This window comes from Centrocercus urophasianus, unplaced genomic scaffold (assembly GCF_019232065.1).
Source record: "Centrocercus urophasianus isolate 14NV4802_14NV808 unplaced genomic scaffold, USGS_Curo_1.0 seq_20, whole genome shotgun sequence".
In the NCBI taxonomy this organism is placed as follows: Eukaryota; Metazoa; Chordata; class Aves; order Galliformes; family Phasianidae; genus Centrocercus; species Centrocercus urophasianus.
In genome coordinates this window covers 6,643,691-6,662,507 of record NW_024884756.1, presented here as the reverse complement: position 1 = coordinate 6,662,507, position 18,817 = coordinate 6,643,691, and the positions used below count along the sequence as shown (strand labels likewise).

The 18,817-nt window shown below is 37.1% G+C and overlaps 1 protein-coding gene across 4 annotated transcripts in view; it reads right to left on the bottom strand.

Moving 5' to 3' along the window:
- The window catches only part of GULP1 (GULP PTB domain containing engulfment adaptor 1), a 149,640-nt gene that overhangs the window by 4,246 nt on the left and 126,577 nt on the right, over positions 1 to 18,817 (bottom strand). For 3 of the 4 annotated variants that reach the window (XM_042822645.1, XM_042822647.1, XM_042822646.1), the window contains exons 9-11: positions 14,705 to 14,932; positions 11,787 to 11,925; positions 5,300 to 5,394 (exon numbers count right to left, since the gene is read on the bottom strand). In XM_042822645.1, coding sequence (XP_042678579.1) covers positions 5,300 to 5,394; positions 11,787 to 11,925; positions 14,705 to 14,932 — 462 coding nt within the window. The remainder of the gene's footprint in view (positions 1 to 5,299; positions 5,395 to 11,786; positions 11,926 to 14,704; positions 14,933 to 18,817) is intronic. The other variant, XM_042822648.1, reaches the window with a different exon arrangement.

Sequence of the window (18,817 nt, the reverse complement as noted above, 5' to 3'; positions counted from 1 at the left end):
TTCAACAGTAATTAGCAGGTCCATCTTCTCATGGCAACCACAGGGTCAAAAAAAAAAACAACCCCACAAACAGGACATCAGGGCAATCTGGAGAACCATCAGAGCATTTGTCAGAATTTAAAAGAATTCACATTATTATTAAAGTTAGAGGAAAAGAAATCATAGGATTATAAACCAGGATACTCAAAGAAAGCTGTATTGACTCAGTCAATATTCCCATTAAATGCAGCACTCAAAAAGGGAAAACTTCAAAACATACTATTCCAGCAGAGAAAGGCAAAGGAATTGCAATCAAATTCCTTAAGATTAATAAAGCACAAACTTCAGATCTCCCACAGCCATCTCCATTCGAGCCCCACAGTTTTTGCCAGCTAGCTTCAAATTCTCCAATACTTCTGCAATCTGCACACCTATACTTCAGAAAATACATGATGATTGTAACAGTAATAAAATTACCCAATCAGCTGTTGTCAGCCAAGATGCAAGACAAAAAGTTTTTATGGGAAGATTTTTATTTACATCCAGGCACAGCTGAAATGTGATTAAGGCAGGTAAGAGGACAAAAAACAGAATGTCTGCAGCCTTATGTCAGTTTTCACAGTTACACTTCCTTTATACACTCCTGTCACTTCTGATGGTTCTGCTTGAAGCTGCTGTATGTTTATTATAATATCCAGCATATGCCTGCCTTCTACTCTCCACTCCAAAACCCAGCATTCACAGCTGTAATAATAATGATGTCAGTTGGAATGGCTGAGTAATTATAAATTACACTTTATTTTTATCCTTTTTCTATTGAACTGGATTAATGTATCAAGCAGAATTCTTTTTCTTAAACATGACATATGGTCAGTACTTGGTACACATTACATGCTATGTATCATCAATTTTAATACTGAGTATTTTAAATATTAAATTTAAGCATTTCAGATTCTTAGCATAACAGATTGCCCTTTCATTATACACCATATGCACCACAGCTTTTTGTACAGTCAGGGCTCAGGAAACAGTAACATTTGGTCAGAAAATATCTCAAATTGGCTGATTTTGAAGGAATGCAGACAAAGACCATCCCTGATACCGGACAGGAAAGGGAACATGAAGAGCTATAAAATGTACACCTACACTGTGCTTTACTTATGTGCTCATATCTACATGACAGCCCTTTTTTACTTCCAAGATGACTTAACACATGCACTGAACATCTTCGTTACACAGAAAAACAACAATATTACACTAACATGTGATGGGTCTCCTAGAGATGCAAAGCTTATTTCCAATATGAAAAGTAATCAGAAAACAAACCATCTTCCAAAATTCTCAGTTCGTTTTTTTCTTTCTTTTTTACTATTCCATTTAAAAACAACAAGCAGTAAAACACAAACTAATTCAATTTTATCACAAGGTAAATCTGCCAAAGTCAACCCACATGGCTCTTTCTGAGGTTAGATTGTTTATCCCTTCACCACCTGACTTCACTCAATGACCTTAAGTCAGCACAAACTCAGTGAACCAATGATAAATCAACAAGTATTGAGAAGATAATTTAGAGGGCTGAGCATAACTTATTTCGGATGGAAATTAGACAAGCCTCCTGACTACTTTGGGCTGTGCACGGAGAATGGTCTGCAGATCCTGCAGACTTTATAATATTAACTACCTTGAGATTTTAATAAATCATAGCAGCTGTTGCTAGTATGATTCAAGATCTAGGGAAACTTCACCTCACTCCAAGATTTCTGGGAAAATAGATTCATTTTAATAATGTTTGGATGAAGTCAAAATAGAAAGGATGAAAATATGTTTCAGCATAAGGGTGGAGGAAACGGGAGGTTGGAGAGTCTTCAGAGAGATGTCTGTGCTGAAAAACTAGGATCTCAACACATGCCGGAGTATTGAGCTCTCCAAAAAGATCAGCCGAGCTTGGAATAAGAAATAGAATAGATAGAATTTTGGATCCTCCCTGAAGTTTAAACATAAAACTATTCCCCCAGAGGTTAAGGAGCTTGATCTGACTGCATTAAGTTCAGAATATCATATGCAAAGGAAAAGCACCTGTTCCTAAAGAGTTTATCCCCAGTGCCTCTTCAGTTCTGCTGTAATTTCTTCACCCACTTCGCTTGCACATCCTTTTCCAACACACATGTTCTCTAAGACAGCTTTTCTGCAGACCAGGGCATGCTTGCTGAGACTGAGTTAAAGGATAGGCCGGAGCTTTTCCAGCTAATCTGCCACTGGTTGGCTCTGAGGTCGCTTGTTGGCCTCTCAGAGTGTGGGTTAAGCTGAATTTAACAATATATACCATATATAATATCCTGAACTATTAGACACAGACCTTTGCATATTAATTAAAAATACATATTCACTGAAACGCAAGCTGTACTTTGAAAAAAAACAAAGGCCATGAAAACGTAAAGACAACAGCTCCCTTAACTGAATTCATTCCAGTGAAGAAATGAAATTCAGCGTGGAGAAAAGGTGGCTGCAGCACAACCTCACTGCAGCCTTTCAGTACCCAAAGGGGGTCTATGAACAGGAGGGGAACTCTTTGAAAGAGTAGATAACAGCAAAACAAGGGGAAATGGTTTGAAGTTGAGGGAGGGAAGATATAGGTTGGATGCCAGGGGCAAGTTCTTCACTATGAGAATGGTGAGGTGCTGGAACAGGCTGCCCAGAGATGTTGTGGGTGCCCCGTCTCTAGAGGTGTTTGAGGCCACATTGGATGGGGCCTTGGGCAGCCTGGTCTAGTATTAAATGGTGGAGATTGGTGGCCCTGAATGTGGCAGGGGGGTTGGAGATTCGCGGTCCTTGAGGTCCCTTCCAACCCTGGCCATTCTGTGAAAGCAGCTGACATTATTCTTAACTTCTCCTGAATTTTAGATTTCTTAGAGGACATCACATGCTATGCGGTTTGACCTTTTGTGGCAACCATTTACCTTTCCTCTTGTAGGCTGTTTCTAGCAACAAATGACCTCTAGCATCTTTGACTCATTTTAAGTTTGGAAGTAATTATCTCCAATTGAAAGAGCATTTATATAAGATGGCTGTACTGGTATAAAAATCTATGTAACCAAAGGTTTTACATAGACCATTTCATTAATGGCCATCTAAAGAACAGCACTGGACATTCCAGTATCACATAAGGAAAACAAAGAGTTGTAATATCAGCTGATCAAACAAACGAAAGAAGTTTAAAATCAGCTATCCTCACCTTAAAAATTGTAGGCTTCTAAAAATGCTAATGGCACTGACATACAGAATTGCGTATATAAAATACAAATCTTAAAATCTTTTTTTATACATCCACATTTGCATGAAAATACAAAACAGTTATAAATGAAATTAAAGCATAAGAACACCAGACATGAGCATATATACATTTCAGTTATGCATGCTGTAAACACCATTATTAAAATATGATATACCAACCATCGCTGACGCTAAGCACCCAGGAAAGCATAAGAGGATAAAAGAGATAAGGAAAAAACATATTTCAATTTGTATTTTACACTACTGATTCATACAACCTACACAAACAACTTATATATGGCAACTAAATTTAAAACTGATCTAAAATGATAGAAGAATGTCATAGAAAAGTAACTTCCCATAGCTTTTGCTTTGTCCAAGTCAAAAGTGAATTTTTTTCCACATCCTGTCAGTTATGCACTTGACTTAACTGAATGAAATGTGTACAACTTTTTCATCAACACAAAAGTCTACTAATACATTTTCAGTCAAGGTGTCAAGGTAAGCTAGGTTCTCTGTGATATACATTCACAGATCAAACAAAAAAGAATAAGACATGTATGCACACAACACAGCAGACTACTTAACTAATGCAATATTATTTGCAACATAACATAGCAATACATAAAGATTAGTTTGTTTTGTCTTGTGTCAACAGAGTAGAAATTGATGTTGAGTTCTCCATTTCATGACTTATCAAAAACCTTTGATAAAGATTTCTACCGATCTATTTCTTGATGCTTCATAACATGACAGCACATAGAAGTCATAGCCTAAGAATATAAAATTTTGACTCGACACTATTCATAGTAAGAATTGCTAGTGTTTGATATTTACCTTTACACAGCACAGTATTCATAGATACTGTAGTTCACCTAGAACTGCCTATACTTAATGGAAACACAGATCTCTGTCAATGTGAAGTTCCTATGATTGTCTTGGTTGTTTTGTTTTTGTTTTCTACCAAAGGCCTTGATTGTGAATTCACAAAACACAAGTAATTCCAATGTAAGCGGAAAGAAAGCAGCTTTGGCTTTTAGCTGCTATCTAAAATTACACGGGCCAGAGTGCAGACGATCAAGAATATACATTTCTTATTTCACAGCGAGAGGAATTTTCTCCAGTGGTGCCATCCACATGGAAAACTCCTCCACACATAAATTTAGATGTCTCAACGAACAGGAATTTGAAAATTTTGCTTAGGAAAATTAAACAGTAGTTAATTGTATTGAAGCCATTTAAAAATGTCTCTGCTGTTCTCTAGGCAGAAGGGAGGAAATCAGTGAGCCTGAGAAACTTGCTCTCGTACTTCATGGGCTCTCAAGACACAAGAGGTCTGGAAGCCCTGGGAACACTTTCTGCTGAGGAGCCAGCATCCTAGAAATTCAAGTTCCCAGTGTTTTCAGCCTTCCATTTGCTGGCAGGCTGCTGCGAAAAAAAAACAGATAAGCAACCTGGCAAGGAAATGGCAGTTTGCAGTTTGAGACTTAGCCCACAGTTTGAAGGCTTTCTCCTAGAACTGCTTCAAATTGAAACCAACATCTAAACAGATAGCATAGAGTATTTCAGAATCAACAAACATTTCCTGATGAAAAAAGACCTGAGTTCTTGAATCAGTTCTCAGTAGTCTGTGGCCCAAAATGCAGTAGTCAGGTATGACTATAAAGGCAGCAGAAAATTTCTGAGGATAACAAGGTCAGCACATATGTAGGCCTCTAACAACAGCTCTTTTTCAAACTTGCTCAGTCCCTTCCAAGCAAAGAAAAGCAGTGTCTATTTTGCTTACCGTGCTGGTAGGCCTTCAATAATTTCAGGTGTCTGCCTGTGTTATTACCATGCAATAACATCTGTGAAGATCTTCAGGCTGATAAATTCTAATTCCCCATGAGTACAAAAATATTGGTTGTCTTCCTTTTACATATTTTTTCCCTCTCCTCTATGTATCTATGAGTGTACAGTCTGGAATTTGTTTTAAAATCACCGTAAAAATGTACTGCAATAATATTCACACATCCAGAGAAAACTGCATAATTGATAACTCAATGGTTACCTGCATCTCGTCTAGCTTGGACTGAATGTCTGGAGGGAAATCTCCTGCTCCGCAGCTAAAAGGGTCAAAAGGTTCTGCCCCAAAAAGGTCTCTCTCTGGAAAAAGAGAAAAATGAGTCACTGAGGGAAACGGAATGAGCTATGACCTGCTCTTTGAAAAACTCAGCTTACATCTTACAAGCTGAATAACAGCACCTTCAGATATGAAAACGATTAACTGCAGTTTTTAAACATCCAAATTCAGAAGTCAGGTCTTGATTAGTTTTCCAAGACTGGATACTCAACAATTTTTTTCCAATAATGCAGCAACTTCTGTTTAAGCCTTTATGGACCTTTCATTAAATGGTTGTGCTTTCTAGAGGAATTTTAGGGACCTGAAGAGAAGAAATTCCAGTCTGAATAAGGGAGCTTCCACTGAAGTGCCTTCGGGAATCAGAGAGTTTGAATATTTCATAATTGAAGAGGGAACAGCTGGATGTCAACTGCCAAATTTCATTATGTCAGAAGCAAATTCTCACTAACAAATTAGCCTTCATACCTCTTCATATCTGCCACTTCTGACCATCAGGTTAAGGACTTTTGTAAATTACCTTTACTCATGGAATTTCAGTTCTGCATTTGATAGAGTTTCTCAGTGCGCTGTTAGTAGTAAATAGAACTAATTACTAGAGTTGTAATTCTCAACCAAAGAACAGGTTGAATAAAAGAAACAAGGAAGAACAAGGAAGAATAAAAGAAAATACAGAAGACCATGACATGCAGCTTGCCCGAAAATTCCACTAAAACTGGATCCATAAACGCAATGACTGCACTTTCTTCCTCTGTCATGTCGTACGGTTTCTCACTTTGAAAAGCAGGATCCTTTTCACTGCTGAGGTGCTTTCTTTTTTTTTGCATTTGTGTGTTTCTTTTTTGAAACACCTCCAATCATATATATTTTTTTCCTTACTGGAACTGTGCAAGGCTAGTTCGTCCTCACATCTGACAGCCCAGATATTTTTACTTCTCAGTAATGGGAATATTTTTCTCTACATGACGGAGTGCCATCTATACAGACATGTTCTCTCCCATACTGTACTGACTGAAATTAGCATTAAACACATTTTGATGAAATGAAAACTAGCATTAAACACATTTTGATGAACTAGCATGAAACACACTGATGATAACACTCATAAAACAAAGTTAACACAGCTTTGTAATTGCTGAAGAGAATATTTAACTTCCTAACCTTCACAGTTGTCCAGGAAGAAACCTGGTAATCAGACTGCCTAACTCAAAATCACATTGGATTTGTGAGTAGGGAAAAGGACCCTTAATATCTAAGAAATTATTATTTTTCTGTTTTAGCTCCAGATTTTACTCTTAACATACAAGATATTCAAGCTGATAATTGCCAACCTGACATTAAATCCATGCTGTTACATCACATTAAAAGGGCTGAAGAGTGTTAATAAAGCTAAATAAAAGTCTTTATTTCATCATTTATAGAGTCCACATTCCAGGCCTGTACTTGTCTAGGCTTCCCAACATTCTATTCTGCAAATAAGTTTCTATGGGTTTTGACCTAATATTTGGTGTTACCACACCTGCATTGCACAGCATATTTCTTAAATAATTAGAATATTATGTTCCCATAATACTGTACAAGAATAAGTAGGAACTGGAGTAATTACACATTTATGCCATGGCTTAGCAGCTTAGCACTACCACATAGGAACAAGGGATGACCCAGATCTGACAACCTCATTCTGAAAGCCCACTTGAGTAAAAATAAAAAGTCTAGCCTTTCCTGGCAGAGGCAGACTACCCTTAAGCAAAACAGATATCAACGAGAATAACCTAATAGAAAAAGTAGGATCTACCTCATCCCTTGCCTCTCTCACAGCCAAAATGGGTCTGCTCAAGTACAGTAAGTACTATCAGCACTATCCTTACATGTACTTACATGTTCTTATACTCCTACTCAAGAGATATTCAGATGTGCAGCAGCTTTAACTTTCAATCTGACCTTTACTGGGGAAAAAATGATTATGTTTTATGTCCCACCTAAGTTTATTTGCTCATTATCTAGGTCCATTTATTTCTTTTTTTCTTCTCTTTGTTCCTCTTTTTCTTAAGTTCTTTTTACCCTAAAAAGGGAATCACAGAATCACAAAGAGCTGATAGTTTTCTATGTGGTCAGATAGCTTAAAGCAGCCAGTTTCAATACCAAGCCTTTGCAAACATTCAAGGAATGTATTTATGAAAGAACAGTAAGGAAAACAGTTCTTTAATTTCCAAGTACTGTAATTACATCACTATTTTTGAAAGCAAGTATTATGAACATTTCTCTGGACATCTTATTCATGCTCAAAGTATTATGCTTTTGTTTATGACAGCATTGAGCTAATTAAAAGGAGAATGGTAGAAGTTTTAACTCCTTCAGTGGAACATGCCTTCGTGTCAAAGGTAATTTCATTCAAATTGTTATTCAAGGCAGACGTTAAAATTGAACAGAGAAGAGCTCATTATCAATGATGGAGCTACTAAGCCTTGCATAGAATCCAATTTTAAAGATAGTTATCTCCTAGCTGAATTTCCCTTAAGTGTTTTGGGAAACCATCTATCTCTATCACAATTTGATATCCATTTCAATGAAATGGCTGTAAAAGTCTGTAGGACAACAGGCTCATTGCTTTCCTGCATTTTAAGTTTGTGTGTTGTCAGAGGGACTGCATTGCTGAGTCAGAGCACCATGAAATACTTTCAGTCAGTATTTCTCTTTGAAACAGAAGATGAATATGTGGAAACAGGATGAAATTTATTCACTGCAAAGCTCCACTGTTGCATGGCATTTCCATAACCTTTGCTGCTGGTGTTTACTGTCCATTTTTTAGCTCCATTTTAGCAGAAACAACACAAATCAGTAATATTTTATTTTATGCTGAAGTACTGGCAAGAAAACATGTTAAACATAATGACAGTAGCTTGCCTGGCACACTCTCAAAAATACCTGTAATGTAGATAGGCATTTCTTTCTTCAATACAAACGGGTAAATCTCTGAAAGCAATCCCTTTGAGCAACACATATAATTTCCTTTCCCTCCTTCTGGAAAATCCCTTTCCTTAATGCAGAAAAATAAAGTCACTGCTTGGAAAACCAGTGAACAAATTCAAGAACATAAAATAGTGATGCTTCACATCTGTAACTCAAAGTGCCGAAAGACATGAACAAGTAGTAAGTTGTTATTTCTGTGGCTGACCTGACATTCAGGACAAGAAATAACCAACACTGGAGAATAGCAGTCTACATTCTGTAACAAACTCAGAACTAGCAAGAATTAAACCAACAAAACTCTGCAAATATTTGGCATTTCTGCTTTGTTTTGCATCCCAAACTTCTTTACATTAGCTATCATCCAGACACAGAGTTATGCTGATATATGCTTTCCCCAAATGTCCTGGAGCAGCTGGAACGACAAATACAAATTAATCCACTGAAGATAAGTACCCAAGAAAATATTTGGAGTAAGCTAAGGGAATGAGGGCCAGAAAGCCTTTCCCTTAGCTGCAGGCTACTCCATACTTTTTTCTTTTGTAATTATTACAGCATAACAAGTGGTTCTATCATTATTCTAACAACAGATTCTGAACAGATAAATCTTGGAGCAGATTTCTACACCTGCCAGTTGCAACCTTGGTTTTTGTAGGTCCTTTAAGTGAAAGAAATTTTAAGTAATTCGACAGCATGTTTCCAGTTCTTTTCTGAGATACAACAATGCTGTGCCAACAAGAAATATACAAATTTCTCTTCACAATAACTTTCAAGGACCCTTGCAGTCCCTTACTCAATGCTCACAAGAAGCAGCAGCATAGTGTCAACACACCATTTTTGGTTGCTTTATGTGTACATCAGTTTTTCAGTTAAGCAATTATTATACTGGGCTGCAATGCTTATGTTTAGCCTGTAAGCCATGGACTGTAAAATCTGCTCTAAAAGTAGTAATCCTCTGCAACATTTCAGGTTAAAAATCAAACTCTGGAAAGGGCTTTTGTCTGTAAAAGAATCACCCCTTTTGTAATTGTTACCTAAAGGGACATCATGTATTTGCTCAATCTACAAATTCCTGCCCAAAGAACATTACATTTTCTCCTTTAAAAAAGAAAAAAAACCAACCATCCTACCATTACTGACATATCTAGTAGTGCACAGACATTTACTGAGTAGTTGTGTGGCTGTACTGCTAAACAGGAATTGAAAACTTCAAGAATCTTTTCACTTTTTAAAAATCTCAAATGATTTGGAGATAACTATCTTTCAAAGGAAGGCCGCTGCTGCACTCTTAGAGTGCTAGGCTTTACGAACTATTTGCTGAGAGCTGCTCAAAGCAAAAGGTATTTATAACTCAATTATACAGTTATATAGTTATAAAAATCTAAAAAACTAACATGATCTTACAATTCTCAAGGGCTGCGGCAAAGGGAGTGAGAAGAACATGAAGACATGACCTCAGAATAAGTGAGACTGCACTTTGGCTCCTTTGGTTCCCACCCATCTGACTTGTATTGGAGAAAGAAATGCCAGTCTGTCTCTACTGGCACCAATAACACATAAAACAATGTATTATTGTACGCTATTAGTACTGCAAAATTACTCAGATTGAATGAAGTTCTTAAGGGATCTGAACTTTCTCATCTAACACAGTAAGTACTTGTTTGATTAGAAAGTGTTCTACTTCCTAACTGCCTTTTTTAAATACATCAAAAGATGTTAATAGCTGATGAATGCAACCATTTGCAATGTACAATGTACCAAGCTGTGGGGAATATTAGGAAATTAGAATATTAGGAAAAACCTCTTCTCTGCAAGAGTGGTGAAGTACTGGAAAAGATTGCCCAGGGAGGTGGTTGAGTCACCACCCCTGGAGGCGTTTAAGGATAAGGAAGATGTAATACTTAGGGACATGGTCTAGCAAGCAACACTGGTGGTAGGTGGACTGTTGAACTAGATGATATTAAAGGTCTTTTCCAACCTTAATGACCCTGATTCTGTGACATAGCCTGAAAATGCATGGCTCAAATAGTAAACAGACTGCTACATCACTCTGTAATCCTCTCTCCGAAGCAAGGCACACAGAGGAGTGCACAGAATTAGCAGGCAGCTGGTGAGATGTGGCACTGACCTGCTACATCTCTGAAATCTGTAATCATAACTGAAAATCAAATGAAATAAATGCAAAATAAACACAATGCTTTTAAATAGTGCATATCATTAAGTTATCCCCTTTTTTTTTTTTCTGTATTGTAAAGCCCACTGTTTAAACAAATACAGAGACCAGAAAAGTAGAGTACTCAAAATTACTCTGACTTCCATGTAAGCCCACAAAATTTCTAGCAGTGATTTCAATGGCACTGAAGCAGGACAACAGCTAAAACCAAACATCTCACCTTGTAATCCAAGTTACTACTTTTGAAGCTGCATATGCACATTGAAATCAATTTTATGGCAGTATCTACAGTTTGATGAGAAAAACTCAATTTTTTTTTTTGGAGGAGGGGAGGGCATTGAAGCTGTGTACATAAGGCACAAGGGAAGATGCTCATCAACTCAAGTTTTACAATTTATCATTACAACTGTGCTTGCATTCATACCTGAAAATTCTCTATATTAGGAGTGTTACCCAAAATGGGCAGAAACTCTTCAAATATGATCTTATACTGCAGCAACCAGTGTCATTAATGTTCTTTATCCATACTAAAATAAGTACAAATGAGAGAAAATGCTACATGCACACAAGTATACCTACAACCTCCAGCACCACTTGTGTGTATGCTTCCTCCTCCTCCCTGAGCCGTTTCCAAAGCTTTCAAAAATTCTCTGGATTCCTACAAGTTTTCCAGTTAAGCTGAAAATATTATCCTAATTGCCTTTAAGCATCTGAAAACTAAAATTGCTATTATTAAACCATCTTTAAGAGATTTTCAGGAGCGGTCCACAAATCCGCAGAATTTCATCAACTATAACTGAAAAGCAAAGCAGTACATGACATGATAAGCGGTGTTAAAAATATTATTTCATTAGACTATATTTTGATGGATTTCTTCAGCTCTCCCTTCATCATCATCATCACATTCACATACTGCATTCCCAAGAAACACAGGTTTTAGATGCTATAGCTATAGCAAGGAAAGAACAAGAAACTGAAAATATTTCCTCAATTAACTACAAGAAACACATAGCAAAAGAAAGGCCACATTATCATCCCCAGACAGACTCCTTCAAACTGTTTAAATAATATTTTCAGCAAGTAAATATATTTATAATGCAACTTGGCAGCAACATCAACTTTAGGAAGATGGTATTAAAATTGAATGGTATTATCAAACGTAACTTAGAAAACCTGTATCTGACTTTTCATGCAAAACATGTTTTTTTTTTTTTTTTTAATGTTTTCCTAAAAAATGTAAGATTAAGTAAAAATTAGGTCAGTTGTCAAAGAACTTACTGATCTCTGCAGATCTACTGGGTACTGGAGGAGGCTGTGTGCCATTGCGAGTAGGTGTTGATGACTGAGGGGATATGGGAGAAAAGGGAACCATATCAAAGATGTCAGTGGAGGGCGATTTAGGTGTCACACAGCTTGCCTACAACAGGACAATAAATATTAGGGCAACGTTTCACATGGAAAAAAAAAATAAAAATCACAACACTGATTTTTTCAGCATGCAGATAAGAATTACAGTTTTTAAAAAGATGAAAAAAAACCAAAACATCAGCATGCACAAAACAGCTCCTGACACCAAGCAATTGGCATTTGCAGTTCAGAGTCTCAGACATGCTAAAACTCTCCAAATACATAAGCAGCATTGTAAACATTCCATTTTCAATAAATCTAGTACAACCAGACATGTATCACAGTTAAACCTGAAAAAGCTGGTAATTAACAGTTCTATACTCTCAAACTATGAATACAGATGTGTTCAACAAGACCCGGTTAAGAAAATATGGCAACAATGATATACTACACTCCTGAATGCACAGAACAAGAAGCTAAAATTAAAAGACACGATCCCAATTATTTCTTCTTCACTAATTCTTTCTTGTGCCATCAAAAATCCCACAGGGATGGAAATGTCACATGTATTTTTTGGTAAGTAACAACCTGGACATACAATACACTGAATATTGGTATCAGAAATTAAACTCTTATCTTTCATTGTGAAACAGAAGTGAAGTCATTCACAAAACACAAAACTTTGATAGGCTTCTAAAAAAATACTAGATAAGCAAATAAACCCTAAATACAACAATCGTGATCACTCTACAGCCTTATTTAACTTCCAATCACCCATTCCTCCTGCCATCAGTACATTAATTGAGGACTTTTCAATTGACATTAATTGACCCAAAACAGGTGATGAAATAGTTTAGAATTCTGATTGACAAGCTGAAGGCAAAATATATATGCAAAATGATAATGATAATTTCATTAATTAGACAACACAAAAGAAAAGCCTTCTGTGTATGAGAAAGGCTGTGCTGTCAGGCAGAGTTTGATAAAATAAGATAAGTTTGACTAGAATAATCACATAAAAATTTATAATTACAGTTTTAATTAGACAGACTCCTTTATTAAAAAAAAACAACATGAATATCACAATGTGGCAAATAGATTTATCTTTCGCAATGCTGAGAGTTTCAGGGCCCGAAAACTCGATTTGCTATGCTTTTTTTAGTGTCTCTGCTGCAGTAATTGAAGCTGTCACTCATAACACACAACAAATCTCTAAGGCAAACCCTTGGGAAGCCTCAAACTGCCTCTCCTCCTCTCCAGAGGCTGCACTGGCTGCAGATAGGGAAAGCACTTTGACCCATGATCTTTCACTCTGTACACTGCTTAAAAATGAAAGTCTACTTCTAAGTCCAACATTACCTATTAGGTGTTTTGAATTTATACTTTTAAATTTGGATTTGGAAAGATCTGAAAGACTTCAATACTTCATAAAAAACAAGGATATTTCTACCTAGATGTACTGAAATGACAAGCATAAAAGCAAGCCACATGTCACATGCTGCTTTTTTCCTATTAAAAAAAAACAATAAATGCTAGAATTCTTTCCATCTTGGCATTCCCTCGCAGGATCAGAGCTGAACTTCATAAAATAACTTGCAAGATTTTTATATATGCAGAACTCCTCCTGACCTCAGTATGAGCTTGCTCAGCAGTTTCAACGATTGTTGTGGAAAAGGTATCAGTGAATAATCATTAGACACAAGTGGCTCTTGCTGCTGCTTTTAGTAACCTTGCATTAACCTTCTGGTGCTTTCATGCACTTTCAGAGATTCAGTAAAATGTTGGAGGAGATTGTCCAGTGCCATCTGCTGCCACTAAGAGCAGGGCAATGCACGTACTTGACTCACCACAAGCATACTAAGACATCCCATTCTTCACAGAAACAAAACCATGCCTGACTGTAGATAGGTTTCGCCTGCATCAGTGAGGCAGGATCAGCTTCAGTATGTAAGTACATGGCATGTATGTTAATCTGCACTGCCCATTAATGTTGGTGAATCATCCCAGAATGACTCAGAGATTGTGAACGCCAGTGTAGATTCTGCTTATTTGCTAAGTATTTATGGATATGTAGATGCTACAATAAATAAGCAGCATTTATGTTTAGTCGTAAGTCTTTTTAGCATGAAAGCAAAAAATCAGACTTTACAATGACATTTTTTGCTTATGTTACTTAGTTGAAGTTGCTAGACATTTTGACACTACTCAATTTCTTCAAAACTAAAATTCCATAATTTAAATAAATGCGTATTTTAAATGCTTATGAACACAAGAAGCACTTGTATTTCGTGAACACATGCAGAAAGCCATGGTTTGCCAAATACAGCCAGATGTTATCAGCAAATGGAAGAAATGTTGAGTATTTAGCACATTGCCATGAGAAAGCAGACAATATGCTTCGTTCAAATTTTAAAATAATTTCAAGCCTTCATTTTGCACAGTTTTTATAAAGTATACTAAAATGTATTGAACAGCTGATTTCTTTTCCAATAATTTATGAAGGAAAAACGTTCAGATTGGATCTTTAGAATTGCTTGTTTTGAATAGTTGTCCTTCATGTAATGATTTTAACAAAGGACTGATTTTTGAGAGATTCATTAATAGACTAAATTAAAAATGTTGCTGAAATAAGAACTTATATTTTAGGAGTCTAAGAAAAAAAAAAGCTACATAAAAAATAGAGCAAGTCTTCCCAAATTCCATATTTTAAGAGAATTCCAAGAGAATCAAAGATAAATTTGATCGGCCCTTGCATCACTGTACAAAATGTGAAATTCTAACACGTTAATACACAGCTGAGAAAGAACAGGAAAGTCAAAAAAGAAAAAGCTTTTGCACAGCAGCATTACACGAGGTCTCGGACAACTGTATTCACTGGATGGCTTTGGAAGACCACTTTTTGAAGGTGGTGGTATTAACAATCCAGCTGGTAGTCTAGAGTCAGGAGAACTCCTAGGAGTAAGCGTAATGGAAGAGATATCTAAACAAGGAGGTGGTGAATCCTCATTGTTACACCAGAAAAAAGTAGAGGGTCTTTGAAACATATGTTCATCATTATCACACTTTATGTGCAGCAGCTGAAAAGGAATCACAGAAAGAGAAAACATTCTGAGGAACTGAATGAGGCATCAGGGAAAGAAGAATAAAAAGACATTTCATACTTCAAAAAAGATTGTCTGCAACTTGTCAGTACTCTAGTGACAGGATACAAAACCAAATAATACTTCAGAAGCAAATCTACACAGTGCTGCAACAAGAGGTAGCCCAGCATTAATTGCAGTGAAGATGACTTGCACCTCAATAATCACATCAAAATAAAACAATGACAGGGATTCTTTCAGAAGTGGACATTTCAGGTGCGCTGCCAAAAGTCCAAATACACAAACTATATCTCACATCTGCACATTTGTACAGGCAGTTAAGCATATATCATGGAGAGTAAAGTTACTGTAGTGATTATGGCACAGGCCAGAGTTTTTTTGCTCCACACCAGGAAACACCTATTTATATCCCACAGATATTTACAGAAAAAGAAATATTTACATTTTCCTACAGTAGAAACTAACAGCACATACATTCTAAGGCTTACATTAACATCAGACTTTCTTTCGTTTCCTTAACTGTAGAACTTGAGAGCAAACATTTACAGACAGTAATCTCCTTCTGCTATCTTTTGTGTGCACATGAATAATTCAACGTAGAAAACAGTATTTTCAGTAGGTATCTCAAAAGCAGCAAATGAATTCTTATTACTGTACAACAGCAGCACAGACCCAGAGCAAAACAAAACTTCACTGCTGGGGAAATAAAAATGTTGAGGTGTGTAGCATTCTTTGAATCTCTGAAATCTCACAGAACAGCTCAAATAACAGTCATAAGCACTGGAACAGCTGGTAAGAGCATCCACCTAAGCTGACAAAATGCTAATTGCATGGTTCTGGTCTGAATTAGACAGACAAGCTTGAATCAGTCTGCCTCTTACGATCAGAGTCTATTTACCTCCACATTCCAGCAAGATTCTTTGCATTTTGAAAGGGAAGCTGAGGGTTTTGTCCACCTTGATTCAATAAGTAATTTTTTTGCCTAAAGATGTCTGCAAATCATAAAAGGTTACCAAAAATTTGGATCTTGTCCAGGTGAAACACAGAGCCTTTATGACTGGGTTTGGAAATAAAAGGCAAAGAGTAATGTCTTCAAATACTTGGTTTAAGAAACATGCCCAACCAACCCTTTTAGGGGACCAAACAGCAACTTCTGCTGTATATCAAATAAATATAAAGTATATCAAATGAAATAGCAATAAAATGCAGATAGGATGCAAAACTATAAGGATGAACTGAATACAGATATTGTAAAATTGAAAGATCAGAAAACAAAGTAAGAAAGAACACAAGCACCTTCCCCCTTGGCACTCTTAATGGAAAAGACGAATCAAGTGATATGCCTAAACACATTCCAGAACTGTTTTCTGAATTCTGCAGTTCCAACTTCTATTTTGGTTTTGCTTCCTTTTCGTACTTCATACATACGTTAAAGCTTTTGAAGAGGCTGAGGCACCCTATGCTTCTAGGTCACTATTTAACATTAAAATGGTCAAGTCCATAAATATCTAACAAAGAGGAAAAAAAGGTGAAGCTTTGGCAACAATGCCAGAGTAAGAAGCACTTACTCTTAGAGTAAGAGTAGTCATGTAGATATTACAGGCCTATTTTCCTGAATATTCCTTTTCTTCCTATCTGAAGTCAGAGTCATGCAGTTGTCATAACTTCCTTCTTTGCTCAGCCATGTTGCTAAAGAAAACCTTCAAGGTACCCAAGACAAGCTTCAGCCACAATGAAAATACATGAATAATTTCATATCAGACCAGTGTTGAGTGATGCTCCTCACAGATTGCTGCTAGGACTGTTGTTATTTAACATCTTTGTAGGTGACATGGGCAGTGAATCAAGTGCACCTTCAGGTTTGCAGACAACACCAATCTGAGGGTGCAGTTGACATACTAGAGGAATGCTACCCAGAGGAACCTGCACAGGCTTGAGAAGTCACACCATTCCAATCTTATGAAGTTCAACAAAGCCAAGTGTAAGATATTGCATCTGGGCTGGGGCAATCTCAAGCACAGGTACAGGTTGGGCAGCAAATAGGTTGGGAGAAGCCCTAGGGAGAAGGATTTGGGGGTGTTGGTTGATGGAAGATTCAACATGAGCTGACAATGTGCACTTGCAGTCCTGAAGGTTTACTATCCTGGATTGCATCAAGATAAGTGTGACCAGAAGCTTGAGTGAGGTGATTCTGCCCCTCTATTCTGCTTTCGTGGGACCCCACCTGGAGTAGTGCATCTGGTTTTGGGGCCCCCAACACACGGACATGGAGCTGTGGGAGCAGAGGAGGGCCATGAAGATAATCAGAGGTCTAGAGCACCTCCTACAGGGACACGATGAAAGAGCTGGGACTTTTCAGCCGGGAGAAGAGAAGACTTGGAGGAAACCTTCAAGTGGCCTTCCAGTGCCTGAAGGGGGCCTACCGGAAAGCTGGAGAGGGACTTTTTATAAGCGCATGTAGAGACGGGAAAAGGGAAAATGGTTTTACACTGGAAGAGGGTAGATTTCAGCTAGATATTAAGAAGAAATTCTTGACTGTGAGGGCAGTGAGACACTGGAATAGTTTTCCCCCTTCCTAGAAGTGTTCAAGGTCAGGCAGGATGGAGCTGTGAGCAATCTGGTCTAGAGGGAGGTGTCCCTGCCTATAGCAAGGGGGTTGGAATTAGATGATCCCAAAGATCCCTTTTAACTGAAACCCTTCTATAATTCTATGGTCTCTTCAGAGGTTTCTTAGTGGCCTAGTGGGGTTTGCTATTCATTCTGTTATAAAAGCTGGAGGTGCTCACTGCATGCAGCTGCTAAGCCACATTAAGGCTGTGCGTAAGCTAGCAGCTAACCCATGCTGCCCTCCTAATACCACCAACAGTATAATGAGCAAAAGAAAAAGACATCATGAAATAGCGCTTCCAGGGAAGCACTGATCTTTGGAAGTTGGATTTATACATAGGAGCAGTATCCAAATACTAACGACATAAACTCAAGCAGCCTCATCATAGGCAAATAACAAAATGAAAATCAGACCATCCTCATATAATCAAATCCAAATGCAAGAAAGACCTGTGATTAATGTATTGCCAAACCACTAAAAGAGATGAAAAGTAAACAGCACAGATACATGAGTAATGGAAATTTCAGCTGTACATGCAAGGGAGAGAGAAAGAAAAAAACCACATCCATCCCATACCAACATTTCTCATGACCTATGTAAGTGCAGCTATAAAGGAAACCATCCTAAGGAAACCATACTTTATAAGACATTATGCCCTTCACTCATTCATTCAGGAAATTACAAAAAGTGACCCTACCTATTGAATAGCACAAATATGTTCATATTTTAGTGACTGACTTTTTCAAGTTCTAGCAAGTCCAACATACTTAAAAACAACAACCTCAAAGAAAACCAGGAAAAAAAAAAGCTAAGCAATTTATTATTTACTGACAAACAAATCTAAATAGTTAAAACAGATAAAAGAAAGCATGAAGAAGACTGACAGTTTCATGTTCAATTTTAAAAACAAATGCTACTCTTAACTTTTGCTATACAATCTCATTTTCCCTTTTTTCATTTCCAACTATGTTCTCACTGCTTTTAATGGCTTCTTTAATGGTTCAGAAAATTTTTTCCCATACCGTTTATGAACAGATAAAAAAGAGAACTAAATTAGGCTGATGTTACTTTGACAATTTATCTAGATTTACAGCAACCAAAGAAACATTGTAGTAGCAACACTGTCTATCAAGAAATAAAAGACTTTTGGTACATGTATCCTTCAGAAGCAGAAACATACTGCTGTCAGTACATTGCAAAGTAAACATTACACAAATACAAAAGGGTACATAATTGCATTTTTCATGTACATT